Source organism: Pipra filicauda, unplaced genomic scaffold (genome assembly GCF_003945595.2).
Source record: "Pipra filicauda isolate LSUMZ 115617 unplaced genomic scaffold, ASM394559v2 scaffold172_size1731463_pilon, whole genome shotgun sequence".
Taxonomy (NCBI): domain Eukaryota; kingdom Metazoa; phylum Chordata; class Aves; order Passeriformes; family Pipridae; genus Pipra; species Pipra filicauda.
The window spans coordinates 482083-501698 of NW_024104240.1; the positions used below are offsets into that span (position 1 = coordinate 482083).

Below are 19616 nucleotides of genomic sequence, written 5' to 3' on the forward strand. Positions count from 1 at the left end.
CCTCCAGGCAGAGCCTCTGGCCATGAGCAGGGAGCTGAGCTGACCAGGAGCTCTCCCTGGGAACATTTGTGCTTGTCCTTTCCCCTGTCCTATAGGAGCTGAAGGAAGTTGGGAAAGAGCAATCGAAGGTGGAGGCTGAGCTACCAGCAAACATCTCCAAGAACAGATATGCCCATGTGCTGCCCTGTAAGTGCTGTCTCCTCCCTCCTCCCCCAGCATCCAGGGTGGGAGCTCACAGGGCAGTGCACAAGGACAGGCTCACCTTGAATCACTGCAGGGTTCAATGCTTGGAAGCAGAAGGACTCTTGAAATGGGCCTTGGTTTCCTTTTTCCTGCTGGAGATTCAAGGCTTGATGGTTGGGCCAGGGCTGAGCCACCAGCCTGCCCAGCTCCTCCAGCAGGCTGCTGGGTGAGCCCTGCTCAGGATGGGTCCCAACTGGAGACCAAAGGGAGTCCATGAGTGTCCCGTGGCTCCTCTGATGAGCCTCATGACACCAGCTCTGCTTTCTGATTCCCTGGCAGCCCAGCTGGCAGGCAGTGCTCACCTTCTTAGGGAGAAGGTGCCTGGCTGAGCACGAAGCCTCCCTGATGGAGCTGCTGGGGCTTCTCCCACCATGTTACATCCTGGTGAAGGGCTGCCATGGGGGTTCACCTGTGCGTGGTCTCTTTCAGATGATCACTCACGGGTCAAGCTGAGCCAGCTGGGGGAGGATCCACACTCAGACTACATCAATGCCAACTTCATGCCTGTGAGTGCCCACTCACCTTCCCCACAGAGACATGGCCATGGGGCACTGTCACAGAAACTCTTACCTGGGTTGAGGCAGAGTGCCCTCCTCTGTGAGGGCTGGTGGGCACGAGCTGCTGGTGAAAGCTCAGCTGGCACAGGCCATCGAGAAGCTGGGGGTCAGGCAGAGATGTGTAGTTGCCCTTCAGCAGGAGTTGATGGAGCCTGTCAGATGACAAACGCTGTGACGCAGAGGTGTGAGTGTGGGGAGACTGGCAAGGCTCTCTGCTTTCTTCTTGTGGACTATCTATCCTCTTCCCTCACCTCCCAGCTTACTGCCCTGTGTCTGCCTGCTCTTTCTCCTTCTGGTCTGTGCAGCTGCATTTGAACAACCCTGGAGCTGTGCCCTCACCTCCCATCCGGGAGTTGTTCCCAGGTAACAGGCAGGGCACGCAGCATGCATGTGCCAGTGTGTGAATCCTCAGAGCACGTGTGTGTTCAAGGGTAGAGAAACACCCTGAGACCTTGCATGCTCACCCTACCCTCACCTGTGAGTGGGAAGCACAGGGAAGACCCAAATCTGTCTTCCTCTGGTTAGGCCAAAATGAGGAACTGCTTGGAGGGAAGCAGTGTGGATCACTTCTTTATCCCAAATGTGTAGAGAGCACGTGCTGGGCAGCACATGCTTTCTGTGAAATCAGCTGCTTCTGAGATCAGCTGCCTGGGAACTGTGTCCATGTGGACTAAGGGCAACCACAAAAGCAGACCAGGCAGGCACTGACTGTCCACCTGCCTCGGTGACCTGCCAACTCCTCTTACTCTTATCTGCCTCTCACCCAGGGCTACACATCCCAGCAGGAGTTCATTGCCACCCAGGGGCCCCTCAAGAAAACCATAGAGGACTTCTGGAGGCTGGTGTGGGAGCAGAATGTCTGCAACATCATCATGCTGACAGTGTGCATGGAGAACGGGCGGGTAGGTCGGTGCCAGCCTCAGCCCAGCCCAGGGGTGTGAGCTGAGCCCAGAGCTGGGTTCATTCCCTTCACAAAATCCCTGCTCCAGTGTGCCTCCAGGGTGAGCATGGACCACACAGCTTCCCTGATAGGCAGTTTGGGGGAACATCTGTGCAACTGAGCCTTAGTTTGGGGCAAGTGGGGCCAGAAGTGGAGCTTAGCTAGGACCATGCCCATTGCCCTCAGATATTTCTGCAGAATCTGAAATTGCCACATCCCCTGGATGAGCCATCTCACATGGACCATTCCTTCAGTCTCGAGGGATGATGAGACCTGCACAGGTCCTTTTCTGTGGAGGAGGCTGAGATCCAAACAGAGGGGCGGTGGGGGAGAGCCATGCAAAACTCCCAGTGGGGAGGGGAAGTAGCCCTGTCTGCTCCCCAAGACCTGTCCTGGCTCCCTGCACAGCTGCTGCTCTCCAGATACTCCCAGGGAACCAGAAGATCATCTGGGCCTTCACTGGCCTCACTGGGCCCCTGTTCTGCCTGTGCTCTAGGTCCTCTGTGATCATTACTGGCCGTCGGAATCCACCCCAGTCTCCTACGGGCAGGTGCAGGTCCACCTGCTGACACAGAGCAGCTCTGAGGAGTGGACCATGCGTGAGTTCAAGCTGTGGCACGTGAGTACAGACTCAAGGGGACACGGGGACCTGTCGAGGGCTGGGGGTTTGCGTGGGAGGCGCTGGCATTTCTCCCCGGTGGCGGTGGCATAACTTCCTTTCCCTGCCATGTTCGGGGCTCGGAGAAGGCCCAAGCCCTGGGGAGCAGGCTGCTGCTTCAGATGGGTGACACAGAGGTGTCCAGCATGTGTCACCCTGCTCTCCACATGCTTCCAGGGCGTGTTCCCTGGCAGTCAAAGGCAGGCCTCCTCCCTCCCACCTCCACGTGTTCCAGCGTGGCAGGGGGCTGTGGGGGAGCAGGAGGAGCAGGAACCACCAGGCAGTGCAGCAGACCTGGTGTTGGCTGTTCCCTGCAGCTGAGCCAGGTGTCCTCAAGCACCCAGGTGCTCCCAGGGCTGCAGAATGTGAGTCTGCCCCTGTCCCAGGGGGCTGCACACCCACCACCAACACCTCCCCTTCAGGAGGGTCTCCAGGCAGAGCGATGCGTGTCCCACCTGCACTACACAGCCTGGCCTGACCACGGCATCCCGGAGTCCACGACGTCCATCATGACCTTCCGAGAGCTGGTGCGGGAGCACATCCAGAGCACTAGGGATGCAGGGCCAACCCTGGTGCACTGCAGGTGAGGTTCAGTCCCAGGGGGTGGTGGGAGGGGACAGTGGGGGAGAGCAGGGGCGGATGAGGGTCCATCTCATGCACAAACTGTGAGGGAAAGCAGTACCTGGGAGATATAGCTGATCTGTGGAGTCTATTGCTCAGGGCATTGGGGAATATAGGTCTGCTGGCTGCCTGCCCACAGCCCCAGGGCATGGGGCAGGTGGAGATTGTGAGCACCAACCCAGGGCAGCCTGAATGGCTCCTCAGCCCCATGCTGTGCTGGGACCAGTGCCTGGGGATGCTCGGACAGTGCCCGGGGGTGCTCGGACAGTGCCCAGGGAGCAGCCTGTGGGAGCGTGTCTAGCTGCCAGAAGGGTGGTGTCAGGCCATGTTTAAGCTTTGCTGTGTGTTCTTTCAGTGCTGGCGTGGGCCGCACTGGCACCTTCATTGCCCTGGACCGGCTGCTGCAGCAGATGAAGCAGGAGAAGATGGTGGACATTTTTGGTGTTGTTTACACCTTGCGGATGAACCGGTACCAGATGATTCAGACGCTGGTGAGACCTCTGTTCCCTCTGCTCCCTCTTCCCCCTGGCCCCTCGCTTCATGGCATTGAAGCTCACCAGGCTGGCAGCTGGATGAGCTGGCTGGCCAGCCACAGCACCCCCAGGCTGGTCCCCAGCCTGTCCCTGTGTCATGGTGACTCTCTAAGCAGCAACTCAGCTGGAGTGGAAATTGCTGAGTGGGGGTCTTCAGTGGCTTCATGCCCTGCTAGACCCACAGAGTCTCAGAGACCTCCCAGGAGGCTCAGAAACACCCCAGAGCACTGAGGAACAGGATCAGGCCCTTTGCAGGCAATTTTTAACCCACACCATGTTGTTGGCCTGTGATGCTCCCCAGTCTGTCTCATATCTCCAGTCCTTGAGGCTGGGACAAGGTGTCAGAACAGACAGAGAGACCTGGCGGGATCATGGGATTCTCAGACTGCCTTCTGGGCACAAATCCTGGGCTTTTAGGGCATGAATGTAGGAGCCCTCTGCCCACCAGGCAGTGCCATACACACCCTCTCATGCTGTCTGTGTAGTGTGATGGTCTGTGTTGCTGTCTGCCTTTGCCTTCCAGTCCCAGTACATTTTCCTGCACAGCTGTATCCTGGACAAGATCTTGGAGGAACCTCTCCTGGGTTTATCAGGGACAGAGAGGTAAGGGGTTGCTGTTCTTTGCCACTCTATCCACCCCAATCCACAACCCCTCCAGACAGCAAGCTGGGATCCAGCCCCCAGCTTGAACCTTGACTACAGAAGGGAAGGACAGGGAAGCCCAACCATCCATCCCACCTGGTGTTTTGAGTGGAGTCAGCACAGGGCTGGTTGTTCCCTGCAGCACGGGGAGCCCAGCACAGAACAAAGGGCCAGATCTTTGCCAGTGCCAAAGATCTGCAGAGCTGTCCTGGGGAAGGCATTTCTCTCAGTCCCTGCCTTCCCAGCCCACAGGGTTGCCCTAGAGATAGGTTCAAACTGGAGAGGCTCATGGCAGCTGGTGGCCTTGGGATGTCCCTCCTAATGGAGGCCAAGAGGACGGAGCAATGTCCATCTGGGCATGGCTTTGGCCACCTACCTCATTGTCTTGGGGGCTACCTCTGAAGGTCATGTACCTATCTTTGTGGTCAGATTGTCTCCTCTCTCATGCAGAACAGGACGTCTTTGTCCTTGCTGCCTCTTGGGAATGAGCCCTGGGCTGTGCCACACCTGAGACCTACCTCTGTCTGGGGGAGAGCACGTTGTCACGGGCCACAGCTGGGCTGGGGATCTGGGAGACCCCTGGCATTTGAGGGGTGCAGGTCTGCTCACAGCCCTGTCCAGCTGCTGCAGACACAGTTTGGGTGCTGCTGAGTGAGCTCGGCCTCACTGTTATGCCCTGGTCCTCTTCCCAGGTCCTGCCCCATCCCACTGAAGAGCTTTGCCCAGCACTATGCCCAGAAGGCAGCCAAGTCCCACCTGGGCTTCCTGAGGGAGTATGAGGTGAGAGCTGTCCCAGGTACAGGGAGCACTGCCATGGCTATATGTGCTGGGGGAACCTGGGGAGTGATTGCACCTGGTCAGGGTGGGGGACACCCCATAAGTGCCTCCTGAGTGGGTCCCATGCCCCGGTTTCCAGGTTTCCTGGGTGTCCTGGCAGTGTCCTCTCTCCATGGCATTGCATCCCCAGGCAATTTGTCCCTCACACATCCTGCACTGATCACTGTCAGTCCATGACCCACTCCTTCCCAGGTCCAATGCCGAGTAGGGACCTACCTGGATACCAGCAGCCCTCTCCTGACAGCATGGCACAGACCTGGCAGCCCACCCCAGAGGTGGTCTCATGGCACCCCTGCTCAGGCTTCTTCATGTGCAGCCATGACCTCCCCAGTGAAAAGTCCAAGTGTCCTCAGGAGTCCCCAATTCCTTGTCCTCCTGACCCTTCCCACTCACTGTTCCCTCCACCTTCTCTCACTCTGGCAGACCCTCCTGGAAGTTGTCAAAGAAGAAGCCAGCTCTGCATCACCACCTTCAGGCAGCCAGCAGACACAGCCCCCTTCCAGCATCCTCCCATGTAAGTGACACTTTGCATCCTCTTCCTTCTTGTTCCTCTTCCTCGTGTGTGGAGCCAGGCTGGAGCAGGGCTGGTGGTCCACAACATAAGAAAGTACTTTGAGACTGTGGTGACTCCACCAGAAGAATACTGAGGTGCTTGGGATGGAACACGTGGTTTGGGATGGGGATAGGTAGGTTTGCTCAGCCTGGAGGAGTGAAGGCAAAGGGGAGATGTTTTTGCTGATTTCAGCTCCCTGTGGGAAGGCACGGGGAAAACAGAGAGTCTTCTCAGAGGTGTGCCATGGAGGGACAAGAGATAAGGGGGATGATTTGGAAGGGTAATCCAACTCAGCAGGAGAAATGGTGAATTCCCATGCAGGTGGTCAAACACTGGAACAGAGGCCCAGAGCAGGGTCTCCATCCTTGGAGACAGGCAGGTTTCCATTGGCCCAGACACTGCACTACAGGTGTTGGCTTTGAGTAGGAGGTTGGGATAGAGACCTGTCTTTTGGGAGCCAAGGCTGGAGACAAGCACTGCAGAAGGGAGTGCCTTTGCCAAGAAATGGTGAAGGGGGCATTGGATTTCTGCAGTCAATCTGCAGAAGCTGTGTGAGCTCAAGAGTGCCCTGGATCCCTCCAGCTCCCACATTATTTTGCAGATGATCGCTCCAGAGTGAAGTTTTCCCTGCTGGAACAGAGTCCTTCCTCAGGACTCCTGCAGGTGTGGCGTGTCCCGGTGAGTCACACTCCCAGCAGCAGTGCCCACCCTGGTGCCTTGGTCCCCCATCCTCGCCATGTCCCTGCTCCCTGCTGGGTCCTGCACTGCTCCACTGGTCACTGTGGTCCTCTGTGGACAAGAGAGGACTGCAAGCACTGAGAATGTGTCTTCCCTCACCTGCCCAGTTTGGGCTGTCCTCACTTCCCTCCCTCAGTGCTTTCTTCTCTCTTCTTGCCTCCTGACCTGCTGAGCTTCCCTTCTCTTCCTGGCCTCTCCTGCAGCCACCTGGGCTGACAAGGCACCTGTGCCATGCTCTCCAGCAGGAGAGTGACATTCCCATTTCCCACCCAGGGCTGTAACTCCAGCAGGGACTATCTGGCTGTCCAGGGCCCTGACAAGCTGACCATGGAGGATTTCTGGACCCTGGTGTGGGAACAGGATGTTCACACCATCCTAACACTTCTCCTATGGCAGGACAAGGGGGAGGTAAGGCACTGTGCCCACTTATGCCATGGCCCAGCAGGGATCTGTTCAATGGAGTTGGAATTAGCATAGATCCTGGAACTCTTCAGTGCCTCCTGAGACCTGGGTGCAAATCCAGCTTAGCTAAAGCTGGACCTTCCTGTGTCCAGGTGCTCCCACAGCTTGTCACAGGAGACAGGTTCTGCCTGTCCCCTGTGCCTGGACTCGGCTGGTGCCCTTCAAGCTGCATCTGCATGGCACCAAGGGCAGCAGCTCCTGCTCTGCCCAGCCAAGGTGTAGACATTATCTGAGCAGGTTCCCACTGCCAGGCAGCTCTGGGTGCTCAGAGGAGCTGGCTGAACCTGCTGGTGTTCCCAAAACTCCTTGGTCTCAGAACGAACTGAGATGGAGAGATGCTGGGGGTGCTCTTGGCCCAACCCCACCACAGACCCCTAAGACAGTGACTGGTATGACAGACAATGGCCATCCACTGGAAGCCAAACTCGCTGTTGCACACAGGTCCAAGGTGAGGCGTGCTGGCCCCTGGAAGGAGACTCACTCTGCACAAAGACACTGACCATCCAGAGTGGCACAGAGAAGCTTGTCTCGGGATGGAGATGCACCCAGCTCAAACTGAAGCACGTATGTGTCCATGGGGCTGTCCTGGCTCCCACCTCCTGGGATGGAGTGTGTCTGTAGGGCCCTGTAGGGGCTGAAAGGTTTCTGGGGACTTCTCCAGGCTGCAAGAGCAGAGTGCCAGCAGTCCAGAAATGCAGGAGTGAGCCTGGATTGCAACATCCAGAACTGAGTGGACACAGGAAATGCACCAGAGAGGCCTTGGGGGCTTTCCCCACTCCTTGCTGATAGGTCTTTCTGACCTTCTTTGAAAAGGCCCACACAGTTCTCAGTCCCCTCACCACAGGCAGGTTGGGGTGCCGTGGGGAAGGAGAACAGGTTGCCAGAGTCACTGTACCCACTGTGTGGGTGGTGGGCAGTGCCCCAGCAGAGATGCCTGGACAGCTTTACAGAAGCTGGCAGTAAGCTCAGGAAAGCATCAGAGAGCCTAAGGATGGGAGAACTGGGACCCCTCAGCATCCAAAGTCGCCCATCCCTCCCCAACAGACATGTCAGCTCTTTGTGTCTCACCAGGAGAAGAAAGCAAAGGAGAGGCAGGTACAGATGTTCCTGTACACGCTCTGGAGCAGCAAGAAGCAGCCTGATGTCCAGAGCCTGGTGGAGCTGCTCACGGCTGTCAGACGGTGCCTGCCCCACCGGAGGAGAACCAGTCCTCTCCTGCTGCACTGCAGGTACCTCTGCTTACCCTCCACCCACGGGCAGCCTCCCTGAACTGGGAGCTACCAGGCTTTGTAGCTCCTTGGTGTGGTGCCAGCAAGCCTTCCCCTCCACCACAGACCCTGAGGCTTTGGGGCATGTTGAGAATAGGTCCATGGGAGCCTGGGGAAGTTCTGAGCCTGGGAGGTCACAGGGAGCAGTGTTCTGCCAAGGACTGGGACAAGGGAGGGCAAACAGGGCTGGGCCAGGGGTGAGTGTGGGTGGAGCAGGCATTCCCAGGCTGAGGTGCCCAGGCTATTCCTGGACTCACTGCTGGGATCCTGCAAGCAGCAGCACTGACGTCCTCACCTGCTTGCACACAGAGAGAGCTCACAGTCCTACAGTGCCAACACTGTCTCCTTGGACTGGTACACTCTTTCAAAGAGGTTCAGCTCAGCCTGGCCTGGCATCAGTGACCCTCCCTTGTCCCCTGCAGTGGTGACATGAGCCAGATAGGGACGCTGATCTCCCTGGATTGCCTGTTGCACCAGATGAAAGCTGAGAGAATTGTGGACATCTATGGCGTGACCCTCCAGCTGGCCCGAAGCTGCTGCCTCATGACCCCAACTCTGGTAGGTGGGAAGGAGAAGGGGTGGAGGACTGGGCAGAACAGAGCCTTTGTGCTGACCTGCCTGGAGCTGGTGGCATCCTGCCCACTCCCAGGTGCTCCCTGTCCAGCCTAGGCAGGGATTTACTTCATGCTTCCTCCCCATGCTGTGGCTCTGCCGGCTGCTGAGGGCACTGTCTTCTCCCAGGGCAGAGTTTTCCATCTTCTCAGTTCTGGAGTTAAGATCAGTTAAATTGTATGTGAGCTCACAGTAAATGCAAGGCACTCTTCCCATTGTATCCTGGGGAGTGTGGAGCACTGGTGTCATCCCACATGCCAAACCTGCCTGCTCACCCCTGGTGCCTGGACATGGCTGTCAGCCTGGGTACCCGGGACCTGCTGGCTCTCCCCCGGTCCAGTGCCTTTCCTGCCACATCCCCCAGACCCAGAGCCTGCTGTCACAGCCAGGGCTGCCTGCCAGGGGGACACGCTGCCACAAAAGCAGGTGCCCTGTGGGCCATGGCACTGTGATGGTGCCACAGCTGTGCCGTGGCAGCCCAGCCTTGCAGGCCTCAGTGTGCAGCTCCTGATGAGTGCCCGTGGCACCGATGCCTCTGGACAGCGCTTCAATTGCTGCAGCTGCTGAATGAGCTCATGCACATCCCTAGAAACACTCCCCACAGGGCACAGCAGAACTGGGCCAGATCTCCCTTCGGCTTCCGAGCTGCAGAGCCTCCTTCAAGAAGCTAATTGCATTCTTAATTAATGTGAACCATGTGCATGGCGGGAGCCTGAGGAGGGCGAGGCGTCCGCTGCCCCCGCTCGGAGCTGCTTTATGTTCCCACAGCGTCTGGCCGTGCAGGGACACAACGTGCCCATAAAGGCACAGCAAATGCCCATCAAACTCCGCTGTCCCGCTGAAGGGGGGCAGCAGAGGAGCTGCCTTCCCACCTCCTCAAGCAGAGGTGACTCGGATCACAGCACGGCCAGCGCGGGGAGTCCTCCATCCCTGCAGGGGCTCGCCAGCACCCCTTTATCTCTGGTGGAGGCATGCTGCTCTTGTGCCGGGGGCATCAGTTGATTTTTTCTGGGGGGAAACAAGGAGGAAGATGAACCTTTGATGGAAAATCCATGGACACTAAGCACCAGCAGCTCCAGCACGGTGCGTGTCCCGGGGGATGTGCTCTTGCATGTGGCCAGGCACTGAGTGTGCCTGGGCTGAAGTCAACCCTGGGCTGTCACTGCAGATTTCACAATCAGACCCAGCGCATTGAAAACATGCTCTGGTGACCTGGAGCCTCAGCCATTGTGTGATCTGTGGAGTTCCCAGCCCTTCGTGGGGCTAAACCCGCCGCTGCAGGGAGGAGGCTCCTCGTGACTTGTGGCTCAGCCAGCGCATTAGCAGCTGTTCAGAGGCCCCTCCATGAGTCCCTAATCCCCCCTGCCCACTGCCACGTGATTCCAACCCGCACCATTTGCTGGTTGGCCCTGCCCTCCAGCTCTGTCCCCTGAATACAGCTTCATTCACCTTCCCCACATCTCGCCTTCCTCAGAGCCTGCCTGGTCAGTCCTGGGTGTTTGTAGCCTGGTGTCATTTTGGAGCAGCCTGGCATTTGGGCAGAACTTCGTATCAAACCCACAGGGGACTTGAGACCTCTGAAGCCACATTTGGAATGGATAGATCATTTTGGTGATCTTAAAAAGAGACAAACAATGCAACTGGGCTAAAACCACACAGATCTTTTTGTGTACCTCTGAGAGCCTGCAAGCATCTGCCCTCATCCGCTGTCAGCACCTGACTCAGGTATGCTGGGACTACACCAAGGGAAATCCTGCTCCAGGGGTACTTCTCTTGCAGCCTTGGGAGCGAACCCCATGCACTCCATCCAGCTCCATGCTCGGCAGCATCACTGGAGTTGCTCTTTGCTCTTGTTTTGGATGCAACCACAGCACATCCAAAAGCCACTGGGGCACTTGGGTTGTTCCTCCCCATCTCAGATGGGGTGTTCCTCTCAGCCCCATCATGGGGGGATGAAGCAGGGGGAAACCAACATGGTGCAACAGGCTTGATTCTTCCTTTCTGGGCAACAGCAGTGACACAGGACCATCATGGACCACTTGGGAGAGCAAATCCTGCTCTGCTATCAAACACTGCTCCTTAATTAGGATTTTTAAGGCAAACTGCAGAGTTAGTCTGTGAGCAGGAGGTCTCTGTCAGAAAGCTGACTCTGACTCCCCTTTCTCTCTTGCAGGACCAGTACATGTTCCTGTACTCCTGCATCCAGGACATCATCACCCAGAACCAGCCCTAACACTGCTCGGCCCTTCCTGGCACGATCCTGCCCTCCCCCTCTCTGGGGCCCTGGAGGGAGCTGGGGTGAGAGCCCTGTGGGACTCCTGGCACAGAGCGAGCCCTGCAGCGAGCAGTGACCTACCCTGGCACTGTCACCATCTCACCCCACGTGATGTGAGCAGCGACACGGGGCCTTCTGGACAGACGGACATTGTCCTGCCACGCACTGCCACGGCCCCTCGGTGCAGACACAGCAAAGGGCTGGGCAGGATGCTCTCCTGCTTTGGACATCTCCAGGATTCCTGGTGCCTGGAAGGTTTGCTAACCCCCCCTGCAGTTCACACGGCAGCTGTGGGGCTCTGTGGTGCCCCTGAGGTCCAACAGGAGCACGGAGCACTGTGGTCTCCATGTGCCCACGGGCACCGGCGTGTCGAGGTCTCAGATGTGCTGTGGACAGAGCACTGTGGGACATGGCTTGTCTTGGCTGATGGAACGGTCTTAGGTACAAACAATAAACAGCCCTAGGAAAGCGTGTGCTCCTAAGGGTGGGTTGGCTTTTGTGGGCTCTCAGTGGTGTGAAGGCTGCAGGGTAGCAGCTGTTCCCAAAAAGGCAGCTGTGTCCCCAGCCATGGGAATCAGCAGTGTCCCTTGGGCACTCCAGATGCTGAAGTCCATTGCACACAGCAGCTTCTGCTCACTTTCATCTGCCCCTGCCCCTGAGGCAATACGTCTGCAGTGAGTCTCCAGCCCACCCACAGCTTTGTGAGGAAGGGACACATTTTCAGATGAAGCCTGGGCTCAAAGTTGTGAACCTGCTGGCTGCTCAGCACCAGGGACCAGGGCAAGGCCACATGGTCCAGCTGACATACTGGCAAGCAGCTGGCAGCCCCAGCAGTCCTGCTGCTCTGGGAACTGGGTCACCAATGCAGGGACACGGCTGCTCTGCAAGCAGGGGTGGCCATGCACAAGCTGAAATCATAAGCAGCAACTCAGTTTGTTGAGCTGCAAGTGCAAGACAGAAAAAAGAGTAAATGGTTTCACAAGCATATTCCTGGGGTAGAAAAAACTGTAACTGGGACCCTGTTTATCTTCCTTCACCCCTTCAAGCAGCGTGGGGCTATAGTGCAGTCTCAAAGGAGCACTCCTGTCCCAGTGTGGCCCACACTCCTGCCCGTAATACTGTGCCCAATGGGAGCCCAATGGAACAGGCTGAGGAGACACAAAAGGAATGATGAGGGGGTCCCAAGACCTGTTATAAGGAGCAGAGAGCCCCAGATGGGTGACTGAAGTTGGCCAGTCATCCTACCATCCCTATGTTTCCACAAGCAGCTTCTCCTTCTTCCAAAGCAAGGATCCTGCTGTCTGCACCCCAGAATGGGACACCCAAGGCACATCAGCATTCCCAGCACTGGGATGATGCCTCTTTTGCAATGGGGTATCCCTTTTCCCCTTCTCCTAAATTATGTTTTCAGCACTTGCTGTCCCCACCCACCTCCTGTTCCCACCACCCACCAGTGCTGTGCAGCCCCCAGTCATGTGTCCTGCCCGTTGTCCTTTGCACCCACTTTCCAGGTGTGGCCACAGGCAGGGTGGGAGCAGTCTCTCCCTTCACTCAACATACCTTCCCTACTGCAGGCACAGCTGCTCAGTTCCCTGTGCCACCCACTCTTTCCCTGCATTCTGTGCTCTACTCCCAGCTCCAAGCTTCAGCACTCGTGGGCTGGAGGAAACCCAGACAGTGCAGAGCCTTAGCCCTCTACAGGGCTGGTTTTCCTCCCACCCTGGACATGCTGTGTGCACTGTGCTGGCTTCACCACAGCCCAGAGCATCCTGAGTCACCCATGGCCACCCTCACTCACCCTGACCTGCATTGTCCTGGATCCAGTTGCTGTTTGAAAATGTTTCCATGTCACTACATCTTTGTGCCAGGGTCACCACCAGGGTCACCACCAGGGTCACTCACTGCTCAGCCTGCACAAGTGACCATCCAGTGACTTGTTATGTTCCTGCTTCTGGTGGGATGCCAACATGTCAGGGGCTCTTCAGGAGGATGAGTGAATACTTTCAACATGAAAAGGGCCTGTGAAGCTCAGTGGATATTCTCATGTGCACAAAAGGATTTATGATGTTGCCTTGGGAGGAGCCTGGCACTTCCCATTGCTCACATAGAGCCTGATGGCTTTATGACTTTTATATAACCAGTAATTCCTGGATCACACTGGTGCTGTAGGATGAGGGTCACAGCAGGGAAATGTTTGCTTCCAGTGATCCCCAGCCCCATAGCCAGGTTCAGTGGGGTTGGGCTGTTGGCTGCACATGAGGTTTGCAGCAGCAGCCACCTATGTGCCTCTGGGCCACCACGGGAGGACATGGTGGTCAACATCAAGCAAGCAAGCTGCAGAATCAAACCTGGTCCAAAGAATGGCATGCCCCTTGTCTGTCCAGAGTTTGGAGCTGACAGGATGGGGATTTTGCCCCAAGAGCCTCCAAGAAGGAGCTGTCCTGCTGACACATGCACATAGTCCCATCCTCCTTAGACCTCCACTGGAAACAACCCTGATGTCCAGCTTTCAACCTCCAGCTGCATCCAGCCTTGAAAATAGTTCCTAGGCTACAGGACAGCAGTCTTGCTGCCAGGGCCTGCAGGTCCACCCTAACAAATCCCTAGGACAGTGAGAGTGCTGGTACTTTCACTCCAGAGGCTCAATCCCATCCACTTGGAGCCCTCTCCTCACTGCCTCACCCTCAGCACAACTGACCTGCAAAGCACATGAAGGCAGAGGTCCCTGTGTGGGAATGAGAGAGCTGCTGGTGTGGGAAAGGGCTGCTGCTCATCCCCTCAAACAGGGGAGAGGTGAACCAGACCTGGATTTAACCCCAGAATCACCCTGCTGGTGCTGTTGGACACAGCCTGTGGCTCTCCTGGCTATGTATGGCCCAGGAATCCCAGGTGCTGACCATGGTTACGTCTCCAAGGTGTCTGTAGACACAAAGTTTAGCCTGGTGCCCATCAGGCTCTTATTCAAGGTGTGCAGTCTGCACTGAACACCCACAAGCCTTTGTACCTGTCTGTCCCCGCACGGTTTATGACGTTAGAACACCTGACCCTCATCTCAGGGGATTTCAAGAACATCTGTGGAGTGCCCTGACCTGCAAAGCAGGGCCAGTCACAGTGACAGTGAGGATGCTACGTGATAGCCTTGTGAGTGGCAGAGAAGAAGGCTGACCAGGAGTTTTGCTCTCTAGGGCCTGGCAGCCAGTGTGTGGGACTTGTTCTGCTGGCTGCCTCTCCTGGATGGGTGGGCATTGCCCCTCTGGCTGTGCATCACCCCTCAGTAGCCCAGGGGTCTGCAGGGGCAAGTCTCTCTCTTGCTCTGCCAAATGCAGCTCCCAGGTCTCCCCACAGCCCAGCCAGGTCTGCTCCTCCAAAAGGGGCAGCTGCCAGGGATAAGGAGGGGCAGGAAGTACCCAGTCTCTCTTTGCTGTTTCTCTGCAATCAGAGCTACCCTATGGCTTTCAGAGTCATTATGCCTGAGGATTTGCTCAAAGCCCTATTCCCTCTGGAGAGGGTCTGCGTCTTGCTCTACAGCTGACAGCACAGGAGAGAGGCCTCAGGATGGGACAGCATTCCCAGGGACAGCTTGTGGGCTCTTACCTTTCATGGAGAAGAGCAGAACATCATCCCCACGAGACAACCTGGCCACTCCCCAGTTCACCCTCAGTTGGTGGCTGCGACCGAGGAAGGGGTGGGGTGAGTTCTGCTGCCACCTGCCCCACTGGAGCTCAGTCCAGCACATCACTGTCCCTCTGCCTCAGCAGATGGGCTGTGCACCAGGATCTGTCTTCAGTCCCTTGGGAAAGTGCTCCTGGGTCTGCTGTGTGTCTGTGCACAGAGATAGCAGTCCCTGTCACTTAGGGCTGGTGGCAGAGAGCTACAAGGGGCACCAGCTCCGAGTCACAAGGAAGGAAGTGGAAGCCATGGTGGGAGAGGCATGTTGCTGTCTGCAGAGCTTCCATAAGTCCAGGAGCAAGCCATCCCTCAGCCCTCACATCTGGCTAACACACCACCACGGTGTTTCCAGCAGAGCCAGCAGCCAAGGTGAACCTGCAGACAACTGGAGCTAAAGCACAGTTGTTCTGGCAGCTATGGTGGGACCTTCTCATCACCAGGACAGGCACAGGACAGGGATTTGTCACACAAACTGGCCGACAGGTTCTGCCCACTGAGTTCAGTGTGGCTGTGACAGTCACACAGTGTGTGACCGTGGCACAGCCCACTGCTCTGTGCTCCACGTCCTGCCTGACAGGAGGCCAAGCCGGTGACGATGATGAATTTACGACCTCCCACCCACTGCTGCAGTGGAGTCTGGAGCCACAGATGCTTCCAGAGGGTGTCGAGGGAGCTGTGGTTTGGATGAATAATTTTCCAGCCCTGCAGCTCAAGCGCCACGAAACCCAGAGGGGGAGAGAGAGACAACAAAACACTAAAACAAAACAAGCCTCCGGCTTGGGCCGCCCAGTGAGTTCTGGACCGTGTCGTGTTGTTCTTCATATTTATCCTGCTCCAGTCAAGCAGCATCCAGCCACTGCCTTCCTCCATCAGCTCCTGTGCAGAGGTCAAAACACTGGAGATAAGCAAGACCATGACTATTTAGACCCCCCTTCCCACCCCCAACAGTAGGGGCAGACTGGGTTAGGATTGCCAAGTGAGAGGAGAGCAGGCATGCCCACCCCTCGGATTTCCTTGGGATCCACAGCTGTGGGAGCTTGATGGTGGCTGCTGGAGCACCACATCTTCTCAATCCCACCTCGAGAGGTGCTGAACCTCTACTCCAGGGTCTCCTCTGTCCCCTGCTCTCCCCAGGGCACAGAGTCCAGCAGCTCCACATCTTCGCACAACACGGTAATGGGGCACTGCTCCCACCACAGGGAGCCCAGGGCACCCTGCCACACCTCCAGGTGGACACCTCCATGATACCAGCCCCTGGCACCAGGCATGGTGTGGGATGCCCACTGCCCACCATCTCTTGCATCTGAGCTGTACCAGCACCAGGAGCCCCAGGATTGCAGCCGGATCCCCGCAGGATCTCCAACATCCTCTGTCATCAGCTGCCAATGTCAGCCACCTCCTGGGGAGCAGAAGTGCTGAGCCAGACAGATTGAAGGTAGGTGTGAACTAGAAGGGGAATTCACAGAATCACAGGGTTGGAAGGGACCTCTGGAGATCATCTAGTCCAACTCCCCTGCCAAAGCAGGGTCACCTAGAGCAGGTGTATAGCCCTGCCCCAGCTACACCTCCACAGCAACTCTGTTGGCCTTTGAACAGTAGCAGCTCCAGAAAGCCTTGCCAGGCACAGTCTTCAGCCCAAAGCCTGCCTGGAATCTCATTTCTGGCCCACAGAGAGGATCTGGCCAGAGCTGGTACATGGAGTCCCAGCTCTCCTCAGGTCCAAGGCTGGGATCCAGAGTAAGACCCCTCTGAGCATGTGTTGGTGTGAAAAATGCAACCCACTCCCACCACCCCTGCCCCCTCTGTGCCCCTGAGCAGCTGAGGCCATAGCTGTTCTTGCAGCTCACACGAGCTGCACCTTATACCCCACTTAGGCTGTATTCTAAATTTTCCCAAGAGGTTTTGGGTTTCTCTGCTTTTAAGAAAGCTGTAGGAAGACTTCTTGGTGTGGGGCAGCAGGAGAAATATCGCCTGGGATGTCACCTGCCACTCAGAGGTACCCCACACTCAGGGGTACACACAGCCACAACCCTCCAGTGTTTGGTCCCAGAGTCTCCACCCCATCCTTTAAAAGCAGCCGGAGCGGGGTGGATGTGGAGCAGCGCTCTCCTCCTCTCCCCAGACCGCAGGCTGCCGCTAGAGGACAACACACAAACACGGCTGAGCCTGGAGGAAAACATCCACTCCCCTTAATAGGAATGCGCTGGATCGGGAGCTCCCGGTGCCTTTAGTAATGGAATGACACAGCCCACACTGCTCCCGGCGAGCTGCAGCGAGAGCCGGCTGAAAAGTGACACTTCCACCCCAGAGGGACTTACTCAGAAATTCCGGGTTTACCACGGAAACATCAGAGCTCTCTGGTCCAAGCAACTTGATGTCCAATCTCTTGGTTTTGCCAGGAGCCAGGTGACATGTGGAATAAGTGACAACTTTGAATGTTGGCAGCTGTTATGAGGTCTCAAAGAAACCATACATGGATATGAACCACCACAGCCGAGCTGAAAGAAAAAGCAAACAGAAAAGTCAAAGCAAAGTGAGGCACACAGAGAAAAGCTCTCCAACGTCAGGCCATGCTGCTCCAAAAACAATGTGAAAAATGTCATTGCAGTCAATGCCTTCCTGAGGAAATATCTCTGTTTCAGCTGAATGGCAGTTTTCAATAAGAAACTGTTCAGTGTGATCTATTTTTTTGAAGAACTCTACTACTAGTGTGCTCGCCCAGAGCCCTGGATCCCTGAGAAGAATTCACTGAGCGAGAATTTGCCAGGAGCTGGCGATGTGGTTGGTGTTGGCTGCTGAGGTTTGAGGGAGAGGGACAGGAATCACAGATAAGAGCTGCTGCTGCAGCCAGGAGCAGAGGCCTGACACTTTCTCCAGACTGATTCCAAATTCCCAGCTGCTGTAAGAGCAAATCCAGCCATTTCAGGCCATGCTAAAGCCCCATGTCAGAGCTGGAGGGGAATTGTGCTGAGGAACCCCAGGAGGATCTGTGTCTCCAAAGAGGGCTGCCCATCTCCCCACTAAGCAGTGTTTTACTTTTGGAGATGTCAAAACACATTGCAAATGTTTAACACATTAATGTCATTAATGTCATTAACACATTAATGACATCTCCAGCACTGTTCATGATGGAAGGGGCTTAATTTCAACTAAATCAGTTCTTGTTCCAAAACCAAAATCCTCTGCACTCCTCTGCACTCAGTGACAGTTTCCACTGACTGCAGCAGTCACAGGGAGTCCTGAAACTGCAGGATCTGAACGTGTTTGCAAGTGAAATAGTTTCAGACCCAGCATCACCCCACCCAGGAGCCCTCAGCCAGAGTCTATGCATCAGCCCTGAACCCTGAACTCTGTCTTGAGCAGTTTTTTGGGGAGCAGATGCCTGGTCTGACTCAAAGGCCTCAAGGCACCCCAGCCCCTGGGTGAGCTGGAGCTATTTGAGTCTCCCACAGCGCAGGTCCACCTTCCTGAGCCCACATAACTCTTCTACCTCTTTTATCCTGAGATAATTGGGGATATCAACCAGGAAACTCTTTTGCCAGAAGGAAAAACCCGTTCAGAGGAAGCAGGGCTGTGAAAGCACCTCCCAGTCTGTGCTTTGGCCATGCAGCACTTTACCAAAGCGTGGTCACAGTCAGAGGGGTGACTTTGTGGGGGCACTTTGCAGCCACCCAAACCTGGGCCCATCTTTCGCTGCACCATCCACCTCCTCCATTCACGGCTGTGGGAGAGGCAGAGGGAGGAACACACCAGGAGTCCAGATCCACCTAAAGCCCCATGGACAGCTCTCTGTCTTCAATGTGAGACTCGTGTTCAGCTGTCCCTGTCACAGATGAGACACTTGGCCCTGTAGAGAGAGAGACACAGTGTGGTTTAAGGTGTAGGAGCAGGCTCACCCATATCCCTCACTCCACTGCTGTGGGAGGACAGCAGTCACACTGTTTGGGGGCATCACGGTGACGCTGAGCAGCCAGTGGTGCCATCAGAGAGGACACACAGGGCTGTACTTTCGCAGCCTTCTCCCACTGCAGATCCAGCTCTCTTTGCTAAGCAGGTGTTTCTGCTGCCCTAGAACTCCTTGACACACAAGCAGCAAGAAATCCTGTTCTGATGCACATCCCACATGTTTCAGGACACCGCCAGGGCCTGGGCTGGGCGGGCATAAGTACTAAGCCAGGTAAGCCAGACCATGACACAGCTCCAGATGATGTGGCTTCAAGCTCCCAGGCAATGGGCTATTCCTCTGCTTTGGCCTCTGGCCACTTTACCCAGGGTTAGAAGGAGCTCTTGGAGCAACCCAACCCCCTGGTCCTGGCATCAGCTGGGCAGCTCCTGCAAACACAGCTCACGTGTGTCCTTGATCTGGGCAAAACTGTATCAAGAGCACGGCTTTCCACCACGGAGCTCTGCACCACCGCACTGCTGCTCCATCCCCCTGCCTGCTGCAAGGGGATAGCAACAGGGCTGCTGGAGAGTGAGGATCGGAGCTCAGGACAGACAGACGGACAGCCCTGGGCACCGTCGCTCCCAGCAAACAGCTCATCCTGAGCTCCTCGCTCCCTTCTCCCCAGCTGCACCCTGACTTTCCAGTCGCAGCTGGGCTTAACAGCCAGCACAGACACAGAGTCCTTTATCTGGGGTTATATTTCAGCGTCCCAAAGTCTGGAGCCCTTGAAGTGCTGGTTGGGTACTTCTACCTCCCTAGTTATACTCCTCTGCCCTGCCGGAGCCAGCTCTGCCTTCCCCTGCCCTGCTATCTCACAAAAACATGGTTACAAAACAAGCCTGGGTCCCGGAGCTATGAACAGGTCTTTATTTGTTGAGGTTTCTTTTTTTTTTTCTTTTTTTTTTTCCCCCCCCTTTCTTCCCTTTGAATGAAATTCCTGCCAGCTCTAAGAGAGAGAGAGAGAGAGAGAGAGGGAAAGAGTAGAAAGTTTTAACTCCTCCCATTGAAGTGTCTCACGCCCCTGCCCAGCCCTTGAAACCCAATAACCAGGATCATTCAACA

General features: G+C 56.2%; 1 protein-coding gene across 3 annotated transcripts in view; it reads left to right on the forward strand.

Annotated features, from left to right (window-relative positions):
• Positions 1–11421, forward strand: part of LOC113992026 (receptor-type tyrosine-protein phosphatase V-like) — a 34575-nt gene extending 23154 nt beyond the window's left edge. For 2 of the 3 annotated variants that reach the window (XM_027728876.2, XM_027728877.2), the window contains 15 exons: positions 96–186; positions 673–749; positions 1568–1702; positions 2237–2359; positions 2821–2981; positions 3375–3510; positions 4076–4155; positions 4887–4974; positions 5455–5545; positions 6186–6262; positions 6596–6730; positions 7226–7348; positions 7856–8013; positions 8475–8610; positions 10838–11421. In XM_027728876.2, coding sequence (XP_027584677.2) covers positions 96–186; positions 673–749; positions 1568–1702; positions 2237–2359; positions 2821–2981; positions 3375–3510; positions 4076–4155; positions 4887–4974; positions 5455–5545; positions 6186–6262; positions 6596–6730; positions 7226–7348; positions 7856–8013; positions 8475–8610; positions 10838–10897 — 1671 coding nt within the window. In that variant the 3' untranslated portion in view covers positions 10898–11421. Of the gene's footprint in view, positions 1–95; positions 187–672; positions 750–1105; positions 1164–1567; positions 1703–2236; positions 2360–2820; positions 2982–3374; positions 3511–4075; positions 4156–4886; positions 4975–5454; positions 5546–6185; positions 6263–6595; positions 6731–7225; positions 7349–7855; positions 8014–8474; positions 8611–10837 lie in introns of those variants that run through there. The other variant, XM_027728879.2, reaches the window with a different exon arrangement.
• The last annotated feature ends 8195 nt before the right edge of the window (positions 11422–19616 follow it).